Source organism: Bos mutus, chromosome 6 (assembly GCF_027580195.1).
Source record: "Bos mutus isolate GX-2022 chromosome 6, NWIPB_WYAK_1.1, whole genome shotgun sequence".
In the NCBI taxonomy this organism is placed as follows: Eukaryota; Metazoa; Chordata; class Mammalia; order Artiodactyla; family Bovidae; genus Bos; species Bos mutus.
In genome coordinates, this window is record NC_091622.1 from 115,078,717 (window position 1) to 115,096,905 (window position 18,189).

The following is an 18,189-nucleotide window of genomic DNA, read 5'->3' on the forward strand; positions in this document are numbered from 1 at the left end:
GACCTCTGTGGCGGGCGGGTGCGGGAAGCAGGCGCGGTCACCACGGGCGCACCTGGCAGCTGGTTCACCCCAGGAACCACCCCCCTTCACCCGGCAGCACGGTCCAGCCCCAGGCAGGAGGGTCCACAGTCCATGGCTCGAGCTCTCTAGGTGGGGATGGGGCGGGGGGGTTGTGGGTGGGCCATCCTGCCAGCCCAGCTCCACCCAACCCCTCCCTCCCAGGGGCAGGCTTCGGGCTGGCCTCTGCACCCCCAGGGGGACCTGGAGTCTGACACCGGCTGAGTACTGGTCACTGCCTGGCTGCCCTCAAGGGTCACGGGAGGATCCGGTGTGCTGGTGGCCATCACACCAGGGGGTCTGCAGCAGCCTCTGGGCAGGGCCCTCCCCCCGAAGCACCAGAGGGAGCGGGTCTAGACAGTCACCTGCCACTAACCCCAGTCCCCGCATCCCCTCAACCCTGCTGATCGGGCAGTGCATCCCAGGCGAAGCAGACATTCCATGAAAGATCCCCTCCACCGGGCAGAGCCACACGGAGCCAGAGAGAGAATCAGGGCCATGGGACCGAGGACCGTGATAGACGCTCTGTGCAAACAAGCAGGCCCTCAGACAGGTTTTCTGGCCCAGGTTTTCTCTGGGCAAGAGTGTGAATGACCTTGCTGTCCCTACAGGGCGAAGCCACAGCCAGTGGCCAAGCTGTCTGTTGTTTGTGACTTGCCGCTTCTCACTAGACGCCTGCCTGAGAGTCACACGGAAGGGTTTCCTCTCCCCCGTCTGCACGGCACTCTCAGAGCTACGGAGTGGCTGCGACCCCGGCCGTGTCCGGCCGTGTCCCGAGTGAGACTCTGAATGAAGCCCGGCTCTCGTCTCCCCTGGGGGCCTCCCTTCAGCGGCCACCTGGACCCAGTGACTCAGGAGGAACTGGGGGTGGGGGTGGGGTGCTCTGGACAGGCTCTCTGGCCTGTAGACCCTGCACCCCACCCCAGCCCCTCCCTCCTGGGAAGGCATCTCCCCCTGGGGTGGCTGTCCGCTCCCCAGGCGCCCCAGCTGTTGTGTCCAGCCCCCCCGGGCCCTCGAGGCCTGCAGGCGGCCCTGCCCTCCCAGCGCTTTCACACCCTGCTGCTAGTCTGCGTTCCCGCCCGTCCACGTGTCAGCTCCTGAGGTCAGCGGGCTCTCCCACCTGTCCCGAGTTGATAGATGGCACAGGGCGGGATGCATGGGCAGGATCATCGTTTTTATTGAGCTGTTGCCGATGGGGGTCCAGAGACCCCACGTCCCGGAGTGGGGGTGAGGTGGTAGATAAAAGGCCACCGGAGGCCGTGCGGCCCCCTGGGGTCTCGGGGCCAATGCAGGCCCAGCGAGGGGGCACCTGCGCGCACACCTGCCACGGAGCCGCCTCCACCGGCGTCGTCTTCGGGCGGGGGACGGCCGGTCGCCTCCCTTCATGCCCAGCCGTGAGCCCTGCTTCCAGGAAGTTGTGAAAAGCACACGATTAACGTCAAAAGCCGCTTCCAGTACCGTCGACACTGACAATACCGGAGGGCAGATTCCAGGCGTTCTTACTGGGGAGCCGCCCAGCAGTGACCCTGAGTCCAGGGGCCTGGTGTCCAGGGAGGGGCTTTACGCCGGGGGGTCCCACGCCCGGGGGCTCGGGGCCGTTCAGGGGGCGTGGCCCAGGCCAGAGCTGTTCCGGGGGCGGGGCCCAGGCCAGAGGCGGGGCAGCTCCGGGGCGGGGCCCAGGCTGGGGGCGTGGCCCGGGCCGTTCCGGGGGCGGGGCCCGGGCGGCCTAGACGCCGGACTTGGCGATGATGCGCTCGAGCAGACTCATCATTCGCTCCTGCAGCTGCAGGCTCTGGGCCTGCAAGACGCTGTGCTGGTCCAGCGCGCGGCGCACCTCGCGGCATGTCTCCTCCAGGGCGCGGCTCAGCCGGCGCTGCTCCTCCAGCAGGGCCTCCAGCAGCCGCAGCTTCTTTCTCTGCAGGTGGCCGCCCTGCCCCTTGCGCTTCTTCACAGGCCGCTCCTCCGACCTGGAAGGACAGTGTGATGTGGAAATGGCTGGGCCTCCTTGTCACACAGCATTCCCACACCCACTGTGCTGGGTGGGCAAGGGGCACTCATGGTGGGGTGAGTGGACACCCAGAGGGACGAGGAAAACGCAGGGTGGGAGGGCCTACAGGGCAGACACCACCAGTTGGGGCCAGCCTCTGGCAGACAGGGGAACCCCTGCCTCCTGGCAGCCTGGAAGGGGCCAGCACACCTTGGGGTGAGGAGACGGGGACAGCAGGCCAAGGGCGGGGCCATAGAGGCCAGGCTCCCCTCCAGGACAGGAATCCTTCCAGGGTCAGGGCTGAAGGAAGCCCATCTCTCTGCTGTGAGTGGGGCCCCCAGGGGTGGCAGGGAGCTGCCAGACGCCCCCAGGCCCTGCCTGTCCCCAGCCTAGGTCCTCTGCTTCTGTGCAGGATTGTGGCCCAGCCACCCTCGGGAGCAGAGAGCAGAGCCTGGACTCTGGAGGGAGAGGTGCCCCACGGCCCGGCCTGGCGCAGCACCAGGCAGCCGTCAGTCTGGGAAGTAGGCTCAGCCCACGGAAGCAACTGTCTGCCAGCGGCAGATCCCCTGCACCCCAGCCCGGCCACTAACAAAGGCGATTCTGTTGGGAGGTCTTTGCTGAGAAACCACCCCCCCCGCAGGGAAGGGGCGCTGGACAACCGAGCAGCAGCCCCCAGATTCTGGGTGTCAGACTGGAGGGGCCCCCGAGATGCCTTCCTCACCCCACCCCCATCTGACAGACTTGAGACTGAGCTTGGGGGAGGCAGGACCAAAGCCAAATGTCCACTCTTCCTGTTCTCTTCTCCAATGGCCAACTTCTATTCACCAGTGAAAGCCCAGCCCAACGTGACCTCCTCTGGCTCCCCGGCCCCACACCACACCTGTCTGAGGGTGTCTTGAGGCAGGGTCAGCTCAGGGCTGGCAGGACGCCATGGATGGCAGAGGGGCTGGGCCCCCACTGCAGCCAGGCTCCAAGGACACCGTGGAGGCTCAGCCTGACGCCCCCTCCCTGGTTTTGAGAGACCAGCCAGCCTGGCAAGGCCAGGGAGAAGGGGTCTGCTTGGGGTGGGGGAGCTCGAGAGCCAGACACTGAGGAAAGGGCAGGAGGCTCGCCTCTGACTCCCAGCCTTTGCCAGAGAAGGTCCTGACTTATCCCCATTTTACAGACAGAGACTGAGGCCCAGAGAGATCATGGACTTTCCACACAGCTGAGCAGCGAGGGTGCAGGAGACGCGCTTGGGCGGTGAACTCGACGGCCCAGGCCTCGGCCCACCTGCCTCCCTGTCTCTGGCCTCCCTGCCCCTGAGGTGCGTGTGTGCCGCCGAGGCCTCTGCAGTCGGCCCTGGGTGGCAGAGACTGCCGCCACCAGGACGGCCGCCTGACCCGTCTCGGGGGCGGGCGGTGGGGCGGGAGCGGGGCGCACACACACCTGAACTTAAGGGACAGTAAGCTGGAGGAGCTGTCGGAGCCGTCGTCCTGGAAGCGGCCTTCGTAGGAGCACTGGTTATACGGTAAGTACAGAGGGGTGGACTTAGCAGACGGCGACAGGGACGCCTCGGTCTGGGACGTGGAGGGCCCCGGCTGCTGGCCGTCCGGCAGTTTGCCATCACAGGACTCGGGGACCTTGGCCAGAATCCTATCAATGGCTAGGTAATAGGGCCAGTCGGGCGGGACGGACTCGCTATCTGTCATGCATTTTAATTTCCTGAAACGAGAGACACAAGAGCCGAGGGTGAGAAACGGCTGCTCCTGGCCCTGCCCGCCTGGCCCCTCTGCAGAGGGCGCTCGCGGGCGCCGGACCCATGCCCGCCCGGCCCGTCTGCAGAGGGGCGCTCGCGGGCGCCGGGCCCAGGGGGCCGTGCGGCACGGGCGTGGGCCACTCCTGGCCCTGCCCGCCCGGCCCCTCTGCAGAGGGGCGCTCGCGGGCGCCGGGCCCAGGGGGCCGTGTGGCACGGGCGTGGGCCACCCCCAGCCAGACAGGCCTCCCCGGAAACGTGGGCCAGGTGAGACCGGGTCAGAAAGAGGTCGGGCTCGGGACCCTACGCCGCTGCGGGCGTCGGCAGGCCCCACAGGCCCCGGTGTCAGGCTGGCGTCTTGAGCTGACCCCTAAAGTCCTCTCTTTGCTTTTCTGGAGTTTCTAAACTCTCTGCAATGAACAAATGCCGCTTTTTAATAAGTCAGTCAGCAATAATAAGAACACATGTGGTATAATACCAACATAGGAGTGAGATAAGAACACATGTGGTATAATACCAACATAGGAGTGAGATAAGAACATATGTGGTATAATACCAACGTAGGAGTGAGATGCGATATAATCTGTAACGCGAACGTAGAATGAGTCAGGTCACAGGCGTGTCCTGAGGAGGACGTCCCGGAGCAGGAGCTCAGGAGGGACGAGCACAGGCCTCGGTGGTCACGGCTCTGAGTCTGCGGCTCATCTCTGCCGCTTTGCTGTGTGAGCCTAGGCAGGTCCGTTAACCTCTCTGAGCCTCGTGTCAGTAAAATGGGGATGATCCAAGTTGTGCTGGGAAGACCGGAGCAGACAACGCCCGGTGCCTGGCGAACAGCGAGCTGTCCAGATGACGTTCTTGGTACCAGGAGGGGGGGCGCTGACGCCCCCGGGGAGGGTCTGCTGTCCGCCTACGGTGGGCCCCGCCCGCCCAGGCCCTGAGTCCTGCCCTCCCCTGCAGACAGGCCCTGCGGTCCCTGAGCCTCGGCTGTCCCCGGGGAGGTGAGGCTATAGTGCAGGCCCCGGCCAGCGAGCGAAGGGGCCACAATGGGGTTGGCGTGGGCCTTCTGCCTCCCGAAACCCCGGCCACCACTGGCAGCCCCTCCACATTCCCCGTCCTTGCTCCTCCGGCTCTGGGGAGGACTCTGACTGACAGGGTCCCCCACCGCAAAGTGGCTCCTGTCTCCCAAAAGGGTGCCCCGAGGTCAAGTCCCTGCCGGGGTGTGGCCACTGGTCACCCTGGTCCCTGGAGATGTGCTGACTATCTGAAAGCATCGCCCTGGCGGGGGTGTGCGGCTGGGGGCAGAGGCCGAGGCACATGGGGTCCTCAGCAGGGAGCCAGGACGGGCTGCCCCACCTCCCTGAGGGCAGGAGGGCGGAAGGCTGTGCCGGGTCCCAGGCCCCCCTCCAGCTCCTCCGGAAGCCCCCCCCAGGTCCTGCTCTGGCCACCTGAGACAAGGCTTGCCCCATTACAGGGGGCCCCTGCACAGCACACCAGCAAAACACGCTCCCTGGAACCAGGCCACCCCCAGGCTTCCTTCACAGACAATCTGTTTTTATACTTTGGCCACACGGAGCAGCTGGTGGGATCTTAACTCCCCAGCCAGGACTGAACCTGGGCCCCTAGCAGTGAGAGCGTCGAGTCCTAACCACTGGACCTCCAGGGAATCCCACCAACCACCTGCATATCAACTGTTTCCAGAATCCCTGGGGGGTCCTCCGCAATTCCACAGACGAGTGCCCAGGTTTGATCCCTGGTCGAGGAACTAAGATCCCACAAGCTGGCGGTGCATTCAATAAATAAATAAAGATTGGCTTTGTTTTTTTTTTTTTTTTAAAGTTTTCATGAAAAAATAACTAAAGCCTCGGCTGTGGGCAGCTCTGGGTGGTGGGGGTCAGGGGAGGTGTCGGAAAAGTTAAAGAACCAGTCCCCCAGCCAGAGTGTCGGTCTGTAAGGTCCTCTGCGTGTGCACTCCGTCTCTTCAGTCGTGTCCAACTCTTTGTGAGACCCCATGGACTAGCCACCAGGCTCCTCTATGCATGGGCTTCTCCAGGCAAGAATACTGGAGTGGGTTCCATGCCCGCCTCCAGGGGATCTTCCCGACCCAGGGATCAAACCCAGGTCTCCTGCACGGCAGGCGGATTCTGCAGCGCTGAGCCCCTGGGGAAGCCCTCTCCTGCTCTGGGCCTTGGTGCCCGTCGGTGACGGCAGCTGAGAGGTGCCGCTGCGCACAAGACTGTGAAGCGCTGTGCGCGTGCGGCCCACCCCGCCGGCCACCCCCTCGTCTCCTGTGGCCGCCTCAGCCCACCTCCCCTCCAGGGATGGAAGAGGATCCCTCCCTGGGGCTCAGGAGGCGGCTTTCAGGATAAATAATGAATAACCCGGCCAGACGCCAGTCAGAGCCGTGAGTCACGGAGTCAGATAGCAGGCCATAAAGCTGCCCACCCCAGCCCTGCTGCCCCCTCCCTGCCAGGCGCTGCGGGGTGGTGGCGGGGGTGGTAGGGGGCACATGGCTCGGCCCGGGCCTCGGACCACCTTTACCCCAGCGGCCGGCCTCCTCTGCTCTGCCCCGAGGCCTGGCTGGGGGCCAGGCTGCGGGTCAGAGATGAGCCTCTGGACGGGCCAGGCTCAGGACCGGCTCCTCCAAGACCGAGAAAGTTAAACTGATGCAACTGAAGCGGCCTTCAGTTGTCCAGGGCCCTGGGAGTCTCTGCACACCCCCAGGCCCCAGACGGGCTGGGAGCCATAGTCCAGGAGGGGCAGGGTGGGGGGATCCTCTCATCCACAGAGTGTGGCTCAAGGTGCCCAGGCCAACCTGCAGGGGCCTGTCCACGCCCCCCTGGCCAACCTCTGCTCCTGTCTGGGGCTGCCTGGACTGGGACCAGCGGGGTCCTCGTGTGTCCTCCTGGGAAGGCAGCCCCCTAACACGGACAGGCTCCTGGGGGCTGTGTGGGCCCAGCCTGCCCACAGGGCCCACTCTCTATGCCTCCCTGCCTGCAGCCCAGCTCCTGCTCGACCTTCACCCCACCCGTGACCCCCTCCACCCCCATGACCTCTCACCTGCCCACGACCTTCTCCTCCCGGGGACCCCAGGCAGATAAACCTGGCCCCGCCCTCTGAGGTGCGGGGCACGGCCTGGAACTGCCCCCGCCCGAGCCATGTGCCTGGCCGTGACCCAGCCCCTCCCGAGGCAGCCAGGGCAGGGGCCCAGCATGGGGCGGGGAGGGGGTAGAGGCGCGCGGACCCTCTTGGGTGCTCAGGGCCTCCACACCCCCTCCCCAGCCCTGAGGCCAGCGCTGTGCCCACAGTGGGCTCAGTGGACACCGGAGACAGCGGGTTCAGGGGCCTAGTGGCCCAGCCTCGGGTATCCTGCCCCCCGGCCGCCAGCAGTACCCTCCACCCTGCAGGGCCTTGGGGGTCTCCCTGTGCGCCGCTCCATGGGGCCCATAGGTCCCCTCTTGCCTACACAAAGCTGGGACCCCCCCAAGCCCCCGCCGTCGTGACCCAGCAGGCCGCCCGCTGCCCACGGGCCTACCTGTACTGGAAGGTCATGTTGGTGATCTTGATCTTGATCTCCTCGCCCAGCCGGCGCTCGCCCGTCATCTCCAGCAGCTTGCTGGCCATCTTCTCGTACACCTTGGCGTTGCGCTTGGTCTGCTTCAGCTCGTCGAAGAACTCCTCCCAGACGAGCATGAGGCCGCGCATCTCAGCATCCGTCCAGTTGCGGGCCCGCCGGTGCTTCTCAGCCTGCGGGGACACGAGGTAGCCCGGTACCTCGGCCGTGGCCATGCCCGGGGCACCTGTGGGGTTAAAGAGCGTGCTCGGGGCGGGCCGCCGGGGCCTGCACACCGCGGCGGGAGCCCTGCTCCTGGAAGGCAGCTCCTCGCTCAAAATGGGGCCTACATCTGACAGGCAGGAATTTAGTTAAAAGCTTTTAAACGGGAAACGTCATTTTGATGTCACGTTTCCATAGCAACAGAGCAACTGCATAAGCTACAACAACAGAAACCTTTTAACTGAAAGCGCAGGAATCGGGGCCGCCCTGACGGGCCATCAATACTGCAGCGAGCGGGCCAGGCCCAGAACAGGCGGCCCAGGCGCCCGGCCCTGCCTCCCAACCCCGGCCTGGCCACCAGGCTGGCCGGCCCGGGGCCACTGAGTGAGGCTCCTCTGCTGGGAAGATTGGGCTCGGGTGGCCAGGCCCCACTCTGCCAGGGGCCCATGGAGGGCCCAAGATGGGGGGCTGGGGTGCAACAGAATGAGGTAAGAGGCGGAGAGGGAGACCCAGAGTAAGAGAGACGGGAGGACAGACAGACAGACAGGAGACTGGCACAGGAACACACGCTTTGGGACCTGCAGAGACACACGTGTGCAACGCCCACCCGCCCGCATGCCCCACGCACGGCCATCCTCCAGTCAACGGCTCACACTTAACAGTACAAACGCCACCACCACCAGGCTGGGCACCAGCAGCTGTAGCAGACCCCTGGCTTGGTCACTGTCTGCTTCTTCCCCTCCTCAAGGGGCATGGCTGCCGGCCTGGGCGACATGGTAGCCTGGGTGACTTGGCACGGGCCGAGGAGCCAGCGCAGGGCTCGAGGCACAGGGTACCTGGGAGCAGATGGTGCCATGAACAGCAGGGCCCTGTGGGGCTCCCAGGCGTGGAAGCCTTTTTGTCCCCCATCCCTTATGGACAAGACTCTGTGGCCTGCTCCGCATTCCGAAGGGCAGAGCGGTTGCTGATTGGAGGAGGGACAGGACAGGCCCGTCAAGATGAGCAGGAGACAGACCACTGGAGACCCTGCACAAACTGTGAGCTCATCAGCAACCCCGCCTTTTGGAAAACTTGCAGAAGCAGAAATGAAGACTTGCTACTGCCTTGACCCTTATCACAGACCCCTGCCTGACTATAACCTCTGCCTACACACCAGGGAGCAGGGCACAGCCCTTGAGGTGCTAGTGAAACCGCTGACCTCAGTTGGGGCTTAAAGCCACGTGTCTGGGAACGTAAACCTGGCCAAAACCCTGCTGGAGACTCGACCCCAAGTGGCCGGGACTCCAACTCGGCCACAACGCGTGCTCTGCCAACTGAGATCACAGACCTGGTGTCAGGACCTAATGAAGCTCAGGTCTCTGATGTCTCATTGCAGAAGGAATTCAGCGAGAGACGAAGTGATAAGTAAGAAGCGGGTTTATTCAGAGAGAAACACTCCACAGAGTGTGGGCCGACGCAGAGGGCAAGCAGCCTCGCAATGTCGTGTGGTTAGCTTTTCCTGAGTTGGGAAGGTCCCCTGGCGAAGAAAATGGCAACCGACTCCAGTATTCTTGCCTGGAAAATCCCATGGACAGAGGAGCCTGGCGGGCTACAGTCCTTGGGGTCACCAAGGGTCAGACGTGACTGAGCGACTTTCACTTTTGTTTTTTACGAGCTGGGTAATTTCACAGGCTAATGTTGTTCAGTCGCTCAGTTGTGTCCGACTCTTTGCAGCCCCATGGACTGCACATGCCAGGCCTCCCTGTCCATCACCAACTCCCAGAGCTTGCTCAGACTCATGTCCATCGAGTCGGTGAGGCCATCGTGCCATCTCGTCCTCACAGGCTAACGAGTGGGAGGACTGTGCCAACTGTTTTGGTGAAGCGGTGGAGATCTCCAGCAGTTGGGCCACTGCCCACTTTTCGGTCTCTGAGGGTCAGCCCTGGGACTGCCATGGTGCCTCTGGGTGTGTCGTTTCGCTTGCGGATGTTACAGAGAGAGTGGACGGAGGATCAGGGTCTAGCTGAAGTTGACTTGTCTGCCACCTTGGACCCACTCGACTCTAATCAGCTTATGTTGTGTCCTCGGGCTGTGCCATTCTTTCAGAGGGTGCGCCCTGCCCCTCCCTCCTGTTTGACTAGCTTTGCCTGGCGAAGTAAAGCCACCCTTTCCTTCTCCTCTGAGACTCTGTCTCCACGTTTCTGTTCGGCATTGGTGCACAGAGCGCCGAGATTTGGACAACAGCGTATTCCCACCCGTCCTGCAGCCGGACCATCTGCACCCAGACCTGCCTTGTGTACGGGGCTCGGTGGGGTGCTCCCTGTACCCCCAGGACCCCACAGAAAAGGCCTTGGTGAAGCCTTGCTGAGTAAAGGTATGGACTCTGAAAGACTGACCTCAAGTAACTCTCCCCTCCCTTCCCAGTCGGTGGCCTGGATTTTGCCTTCGGGCTTCCTGGCAAACTCCAAACCATGTTCTGGCAACACCTTCGCTCTGAAGTCCTCCTGTTCCACTTTGGTCCTTCCTCCCATTTTCCCTCCTGCAAACTGAACCTCCGGTGAGCCAGCCGTTTCCTGTCTGCCCTCCAGCTGTGTGACCCTGGGTTAAGAACACTTGCAAAGACAACAGTCTTAAGAATGCGAGCCCGCTGACCATTAGCCCCTGTTCTAAGCGCAGTGTGTCTGTTTTCAGCTTTGACCCTCATGGCATTCTTGTGAGGGAGGCTGGCGCGGCTGTTATTCCCATTCTGCAGATAAACAGCCTGAGGGACAGAGGTGAGGCCACCCTGCGGGCAAGGGGCCAAGCTGGGCTCCGAATCCAGGCAGGCTGGCTCGGTGCCGGGTCTGACCTGTGCTCCCCGGGAAGGACACGTCAGGCCTTCTCTGCCCACGGTCCTGGGCAGGGGCTCACAACCCATGCTGCCAGCCTGGGCAAACGCTCCCATTGTGCCCTGGAGGCCTGGGGAGGCCCCCTAGTGCGACCCTGGACAAAGTGGCCTGGCCAGCCCCCTCCTCAGGCCTCCGCCAGACTCAACTGAGGCTCAGTCCCAAGATCTTGGGGGCAGACCTCCACGTCACACCTGCTGGCCGGGCTATGATGACCACACAGAGCCCCTGTCCTGCCCCCCGGCCAGTGTGCTGCGAGGGTTTTGGGGGGGCGCTGAACTTGGGGGAAGGGCTCACAGAGTGCAAGCTGAAAACCTCCCCAGGCACAGAGGGCCCTCCTCAGGCCTGCTGGGTACAGGGGAGTCCTGGCCTGAGCCGCCCAGGACAGGGAAGCCAAGCCTGGGGCCGGGGCCAGGGCGGTGGGGGGGTGGGTCCCTGAGGCTCTGGCTAGGTGACCTCACCCTGCACCTCCCCGTGTCCAGAGCTTGCCCTCTCACCCCGAGAGAGGGGCCAAAGCCCAGCTGGAAGGAGGAGAGGGCTCAGGATGGGGTGGGCCGCCCGGGGCTCTCTCCTCCCTGCAGTCGGAACTTGGGGTGCAGAGGCAGAAGGCAGCAGGGTGTCCTGGGTCAGCACCTGGCCCTGCCCTCAGCTCCTGGTGGGAGCCCCTCCCTGTCGCAGCTTCTGAGGTTTCCTGGGGACACAGGGCACCCCTGCCTGGCCACACAGCACCTCCCGGGAGGGCTGACAGCTGCTATGCCCCTCGACCAGGCACCTGGCCCACTCAGTAGTGTCTGCAGAGTGCGTGAGGGATGAAAGGCCCACCTCCTCCAGGTAGTCCTCCCCAAGCCCCTTAGATAAAGGATTTAATCTACCAGGTGGCCTGAGAGCTGATTCTCTGCCCCCAGAGCCTGGGGTAGCCTTGACTGTCCTCCAGGTGGATGTTCCCTCAACCCCGACCCCCAGAGCCGAGCAGGTCTGCCTCATAGCAACCCCCAGCGCCCAGGCAGGGCTCCGAGGGGAGGCAGGCCAAGCTCAGGATTTCAACCTGCCTCAGCCAACTACAGACACAGCTTGGTCAGGCCACCCCCAGCCCTGTCCTCACAGACACCTGCCTGGACAAGTGACCCCACCGGACATGGGTTGGTGCAGAGGGCACAGCTGCAGCTCCGAGGCCCCTCCCTGCCCTCCCCTCTCCTCAGGCATTTGGAGAGGGCAGAGGCCGGCATACTGGCCCGGCTGCGGAGTGGTCATCAGGAGGCGCTGCCGCCCTAGGTGCCCAGCTTGGGCAGCCCCAGGGCAGCAGGTCCCAGTGCCTCTGCAGGGGCAGCTGTGGGCCTGGGGCAGCGCTGCTGGTATGCAGGGCCAGTGATCACCCCCTGCTGGCAACCAGCCGACGGGTCCCGCAGAGGCAGGGTAAATGGCTGGGCTCCAGCATCTCCACTGAGGTTTCAGGGGTGCTGGAAAGCCTCGGGTGTGGGGCAGGGGGGCGCTCGCTTTGGCCTCCAAGGACAAGAGGGAGCCAGGGGGAGATGGAGGCAGGCCAAGCTCTCGGCAGCCCGTGGGAAGGCCCTGTCTGCCCTTGGCGGGGTGTGGACGGGGGCTGCGTACCTTGGCACAGCTGCATGGCCTGTGGGGACCCTCAGGCTCTGCGTGCCAGGGAGGCAGAGGGCCTGGGGCCAGGCGTCCAGCAGCACCTGCAGAGAGAAGGGTGGTCAGGCCTCAGCGGGAGGGGCCCGGGCACGCAGGGGAGGCCGGCGCCCTCCAGGGGCCCAAAGCAGGAAGGGGCATCCCTCAGGGGCCTCCAGCACCTCGCTGGGGGCAGACGGCAGGGAGCCAGGCCCATCCCAGGAGGTGGCAGTCCTTACGGCAGCGTTAAGGCCCCCAGCCAGGCGGAGGCGGGCAAGCACAGGGGGTGTGGGGCTGGGTCCAGGCCAGGGGCGAGCGGAGCAGGAGGGTGGGCTCTGCTGGGCACAGTGACCCGCTTGGCAGCACCGTCCTCTCCCCACAGGAGCCCAGACCCTTAACTCTCGGTCCTCAGTGGGCATGCCCAACCCTGAGTCGATGGCTCTACCACACTGGGCCGCCCCTGCCCTGAGTGCCCCAGGGCCAGGACGAGTGCAGGCCCGGTCGGCGGTTATCTGCTCACAGCTTGGCATGGAGGCTTGGCAACGCCTGCCCTAGAGGACGTGGCCAGGAAGGGGGGACCGCACCTGGGTAGCCCCCAGGTTCCTGCTCGAAAGGCCGGTGGGGATAAGCTATCCTGGAAGAGAGGCCAAACTGCAAGGCCCCCAGGCTTGTGGAACCCCAGGCACCCCTGTGGTCTGCCAGGAGCCTTGGTGACTCCACAAAGCCAGCCCACCTCTGTGCCCACGGGCCCCTGGCAGGAGGCCCCTTCCAGCAGCGCCCGGGCCACCCTGAGGGGCGAGGCTGGACCAAGAACCCCTGGGCCCAGAAGGGCTTTCCAGGTTCAGGTCAGGAAGCAGGGGGTGGTGGGCTGCCCTCTACCGAGGGCACCTGTGCTGGGCGGCTAGAGGGTGAGCGGGACGTTGTCGCTTCCTTCCAGGGCGTCTGGGGCCCTCGTCTAAACACGGAGGCCAGGGCGTGGCCGCCTCACCCAGACCATGGCGGGCAAGGAGGGCTCAGCCCCTCCCAAAGGGGAGGCTGCTGGGGCCTGCGGCGTGTTGGGGGAGACGGGCCTGTGAGCTGACCTCTTCCCACACGCACAACGGGTGCACACACACTCGTGGCCTGGCCACTGGAACAGCACCACGAGGGCAGCGCCCACACGTGCCATGACCAGGGCAGAGGCCAGGCTTCCTAAGCCCGCTGCCTCTCTCTCTGGGCACCCGCTGTGGTCGGGCTGGGGGCTGCCCACTCCCACCAACACCCTGGGACCTGGGAAGCCTTCGGCAGACTCCGTGGAGCACCCATCCCAGGCAGTCCATGACCTGGGTCTCTGCCTCCGCAGGTGGTGTAACCTGTGGGCTGTAACCCTGCACGGCCGGCGCTCCCCAGGAGGGGCTGGGAGGGCTGGTGCCCGCGCAGCTGACTGGAGAGGATTCCTGGAGGAGCTGGTGTTTCCAGCGGGAAGAACATACCAGCTCAGATGGACGGGGCAGCCTCACCACTCGGTCCCAGGGCACGGGGGCTGGTAGCCAGTGAGGCGACAGGGGCAGCAGGGCCACGAGGGGCTCCAAGGTCAGGTCACAGGCCCCATGTGAGCCCCCAGGACCTGTGCCCGCTGTGACCACCCCTCCAAGCTGGGGCCTGGGGCGAAACCACACGGCCCCTACAGGGATTCGACATAACCACCGCAGCCTCTGCAGCCTCGGGCACTGGTGGGGGGCTGCCCCCGTCCCCGCAATACCCGGCACCTGGGTCCCATAGCGCTGGGCTCCTGCTGGTGTGGTCTGCCGCCCCCTGCGGGGGCAAGGTTCCCCATAAGCAAAGCAGGCCTCACACGGCAATTTACTTTTTTTTCTTTTAATTCATATGTACAGTATTTGTAGCCGTTTAAAAAATTAAAATATACATCTCATGTCAGAGCTTCGCTCTCTTCTCACAGACAAGCCTGGGCCAGGCTCCGGGATGCACCCATCACAGCCCTGTGGGTGCCCGGTGTGTGCATGGTGGGGACCCTGGCAGTGGACAGCGTGGGCTCCAATCCTGCCGGAGGACGGTCACCCGTGGAGCGTGCTCAGAGCCCACCCCCTGCGGAAGGTCCCTGATGCTACAGTCCTCTAGGCCAGCGGCCACCCGCCTGCAGCAAGACAGCTGCAGCGACCGTCGGGGGCCAGGGGCTCCTTCGGCAGCATGACTGAGTGCCAGACGCACAGGCCCCTCCGTGGCCGCCCCCGCCTGAGCTCAGCCCCCCGGCTCCCCCGCTGAGCCCAGGCCTGTGGCACCAGGCAGCGGGGGGCGGGGGCGGTCCCCTCCAGGTGGGGCCACCCCAAGCTCTCCGGGGAGCGTCAGTGACCTTCAAGGTGGTTCTTGCACCCCCGCCGTCACTCCAGCGTGCAGGACCACCGAGCGTCACCCTCGCCAGGACCTACCGTTTCGGGCACAACGCAGAGGGGGACAAAAGGCAAAGCAAGGTCGCGCGCCAGGAAGAGACGCCCATGGCACCGAGAGGGAGCAAGTGCACTCCTCCAAACCACAAAAGAGTAACCACGCTGAACGGCCCGGAGGGGCTTCCCCAAGACGGCCGTGGGCAGCTCTGCTAACCCGCGGTGAGCTGCCTGCACCCCTGGGCTCGGCAGTGACACCTGGCCACAAGCGGGGTTGGGTGCTACATGCCGGGTGTCCGGAGAATCCCAACACCATCCTCGCCTCCCAGGAGGATGTGTGTGCTGTAGGAAGGCGAGGGGACAGCGGGGAAGGGCACCTGGAAACACCCCCTCCCCCTGCCCAGCTCAGTGGGGCCGCCACAGGACCCATAGGATAAGACACACAAGCACCTCGCCCACCAACACCCTGGTTTCGCTCAAATCTTCCCTGTGTCACCAGCAGGAAAACAAACCGCATCCTCGCCGCCCCCTAACGACCCTTTCCACACAGTCTGGGGTGGCGAGGTGACTGCTGCCAGACACAGACTTTAGTCCACTCGGTCCCTTCCTCAGACAGCTGACAAGCGGGTCCATCTCTCAGACGTCTCAGCCACGCGGCCGACCCTGTGGGGCAGGTCTGAGAAAGGTCAGCTTCTGCAGAGACCTGTTGGCCGCCCTCAGAGGCCCGGATGGAGACACAGGTGCTCACCCCCACACATGTACCCTCCTCCATGGATAGTGACCTCCCCGAGCACTGGCACCCACCCTGGGGCAAGCCAGCGGGTCTCTGGGTGGCACCGATGGCCAGAGCTGGCTGCAGCTCCTCGCTGAGTGCTGACAGTCACGTGGGAAACCCAGGCAGGCCCTCGCCCAGCTGTGCCTGGCGCTCGGACTCCGAAGGGGACCGGCCCCCCGCTCCACGCTCACAGGCTGTCTTTAACAAGTGCAAACACCTAAGCGCAGACAGCACGGGCCTGCGACACGTCTGCCTTGGAGGTGCTGAAGGGACCCTGCGGGTGAGGGCAGCAGTTCCAGAACTCCCCGTGTTCACGGTCACTCCAGCAGGCTTGCGCCTGCCAAAGCGAGGATGAGCCCAAGTGAGAGGCAGGGGAGCAGGGACGTCACTTCTGTGGAGTCGGAGCTCCGCCCTCAAGGCCCTGGCCGGCTTCTGACCCACGTCCACCGCTCACACTACTGGGCCCTCTGCAGGGCGCCCGGATACAAGGGCAGCTCTGAGGAGGGGCTCCCTGCGCACGCTGACCCTGGCTGGCCCCAAACTGCCTGGCTCCGGGGGTGGGGGCTGGGGCCTGCACCCGTAGGAGGTGTGTGCAGCGGGCGGTGTGCCGCAGAGACAGGCGTGAGGTGCACCTGAGGCCTCCTCCCCCTACAGACCCTGGACGACGGCTGCATGTCAGCCCCGCTTGCCGAGGAGACGCCCAACCGGACGCACCTGAGCTCCTGACCAAGCTGCGTGTCGTGCCGCTGACCACAGGGCCGGCTGCCCCGCGGCCCTATAGAGCCGCCTGGAAGGGCTCCGCCAGCCCCCGGCCACGCACACTCCACTGAACTGCTCTGGGTCCAGGAACAAGCTGGGCCAGGGCCTGGAGTAGGGGTGGCGGTTGTGCCTGGCGCCCCCTGCCCAGCACTGGCCCCGCGAGCACAGACCTGTGCTCTCCCGAGCTGAAAGGAGGCCCCGCTGATGGACCGAGGGGCGAGGTGGCGCTGGGGTCTTCCTTGACCAGCCGCTGGGACACCGTGCTCTGCTCCTGACACAGTAAGCTGCTGTGCCCTCGGGGCTCCCGGCCAGTGAGTGGCTGGGCCCATGACGCAGGAGGGACACGGGCCTGGACGCCAACACCTGCCAGCCAGCCCCGGGCAGGCCAGAGCCCAGGTCAGGGCAGGTGCAGGGGGCTGGCCTGCTTGGCTAACTGCCCACATGCTGTCACCGCCAGAGAGTGGCCCGTGCCCGGAGCCGACCATGCACAGCCAGGACAGCCAGGTGGGCACCTTCCCCGCCTCAGCAGAGCAAGGACTCCTGACCAGCACAGCAGAACTGCCCTGAACTCCAAACGGGAACTCTTATAAAAGAGGGTGGCATGGTGGAGGCTTAGGGCTGCCAGCCAGCCAACCCCGCGGGTGGCGGGGAGGACAGACCCCGTCCACCTGCTCAGAGACTGTGACATGCAGTGCTGACCTGGCGATGCACAGACTGTACACGGGTGTAGAAAGTTACCTTAAAATTAATCTCTTTACTGATAGAATTAAACTTTAAATCCTGAGAAGACAGAGACGGGAAGGACAGTGCAAACTGTCGCACTCCCAGCCCCCCCGCCTGGCCAGACCCGGCATGCGTGCCCTGCGGAAGCCCAAGACACCCCAGGACTCCGCATCTCGGAGCCTGTGGCGTCCCCTCCCGCCTGCGGGACAGCGGAGGGCTCATGGCTCGCTGGCAAGAGCAGAGGAATCCTGCCCCCTGGGCAGGAGCGGCTGGGACCTGGTGACAGCCGAGCGCTGCGGGAGGAGGGTGTAAAGAGCGGGCGGCTGGCTCCTACACCAGCTCCAGTGCGAGGCCCGCCACAGCAGCTCCCGCCCCGAGAGGACTCAGGCTCAACCCCAAACGTTACCGCGTGTGCCCTGCACGCAGCTTCGCCACCACGTGGCGGGACGCCCGCCCCCTGGCTCCCCGGAGAGAAGCCCATGCTGCCTGCTGCCTGGCACAGGCTGGGCCCCGCGGTCCAGGGGCCACCTCGTCGCCACCCGCGTGGGCACTCAGCATGCGGCGGCCTTCTGGACGCTCCGCAGACAAGCCAGCAGGCGGTGGTATGGGTTTCCGGGCACGGCGACCACCTCGAACACGGACTGGAAGGCCCTGCGGTCGAGCTCCTCCTCTATCTGGTGTCGGTAGAAGTCCGTGGCCACCAGGCAGAAGAGGTTCACGTCCACCTGCTCCAGCTTGCCCATCCTGCTCACAACGTGCGGGAGGCTGGCCGGCCAGTTAAGGGCACAAGACGGCAAGCTTGGGGAGACCTGTTCCTGTGCTCCCGGGGGTTCTTGCCTCCCCCAGGGCTCCGGCCCCGACACAGGCCTGCAGACAGCGGAAGCACCGGGGGGGCTCCCCAAAGCCGCAAAAGCAGCGGCCCAGGGCTGGGCGGCAGCTGCCTCCTGTCTGGGTCTGGCCCCTTGAGCCAGAGGCTCCGCCCGGGGAGTTGGAGCCCCCGCCCCGCGGGGCCGCCCCTCACGCAGGGTTTACCTGGCCTGGTTCCCGCACACCCAGCACAGAGCCATGCCGCCCGGCCAGGCCGCTCTCCGCTCCGAGGCTCTGCGGTCTGTCTGGGGAAGGCTGATGGGAGGGGCCATCCCCTTTTGGCAGCCAGCGTGTTGGGGGCGGGAACTGGATCTTCACTGACTTCAGCGTTTGCCCAGGAGAGTGATACACAGCACGTGACAAGGGCTAATGAGAAGCAGCGTGAGCGGCCCGCCCAGCTGACAGGCCCGCAGGCAGCCACGGGGGCTCCTCTGGGGGCCTCCCTGCTGCGCGGCCACTCGGCGCAGGGAACCACGGGCTCCTGTTTCTTGGTCTGTGCCTCACTCTCTTGGGGTTTAAGGGACGCGTCACCCTGACACCTGGGCTCCCTACTGAACGTGGGCTTCCAAAACGCTGACGCAAATGTCAACCAGGGTGCTGACGGGACGGCAGGGCTGCCCGGGGCCCAGAACCAGGCAAGGAT

At 65.0% G+C, this 18,189-nt stretch overlaps 2 protein-coding genes across 7 annotated transcripts in view; both read right to left on the reverse strand.

The window, feature by feature from the left end:
• Positions 1–1,221: 1,221 nt before the first annotated feature.
• MSANTD1 (Myb/SANT DNA binding domain containing 1) lies at positions 1,222–18,166 on the reverse strand. 4 transcript variants are annotated; one of them, XM_070372815.1, is made up of 5 exons: positions 17,712–18,166; positions 12,024–12,109; positions 7,312–7,576; positions 3,473–3,748; positions 1,222–2,024 (listed from the first exon to the last, which is right to left on the reverse strand). In XM_070372815.1, exons 2-5 carry the CDS (start codon positions 12,037–12,039, stop codon positions 1,784–1,786), a joined length of 798 nt encoding a protein of 265 aa, XP_070228916.1. In that variant the 5' UTR covers positions 12,040–12,109; positions 17,712–18,166; the 3' UTR covers positions 1,222–1,783. The 4 variants fall into 4 exon arrangements, with proteins under 4 accessions (XP_070228916.1, XP_070228915.1, XP_070228917.1 ...); XM_070372814.1 differs by lacking the exons at positions 12,024–12,109; positions 17,712–18,166 and adding an exon at positions 8,212–12,006; XM_070372816.1 differs by lacking the exons at positions 12,024–12,109; positions 17,712–18,166 and adding an exon at positions 8,205–12,003.
• Positions 13,883–18,189, reverse strand: part of HTT (huntingtin) — a 132,011-nt gene continuing 127,704 nt past the window's right edge. For all 3 annotated transcript variants that reach the window (XM_070372786.1, XM_070372785.1, XM_070372787.1), the window contains one exon: positions 13,883–17,444. In XM_070372786.1, coding sequence (XP_070228887.1) covers positions 17,231–17,444 — 214 coding nt within the window. In that variant the 3' untranslated portion in view covers positions 13,883–17,230. The remainder of the gene's footprint in view (positions 17,445–18,189) is intronic.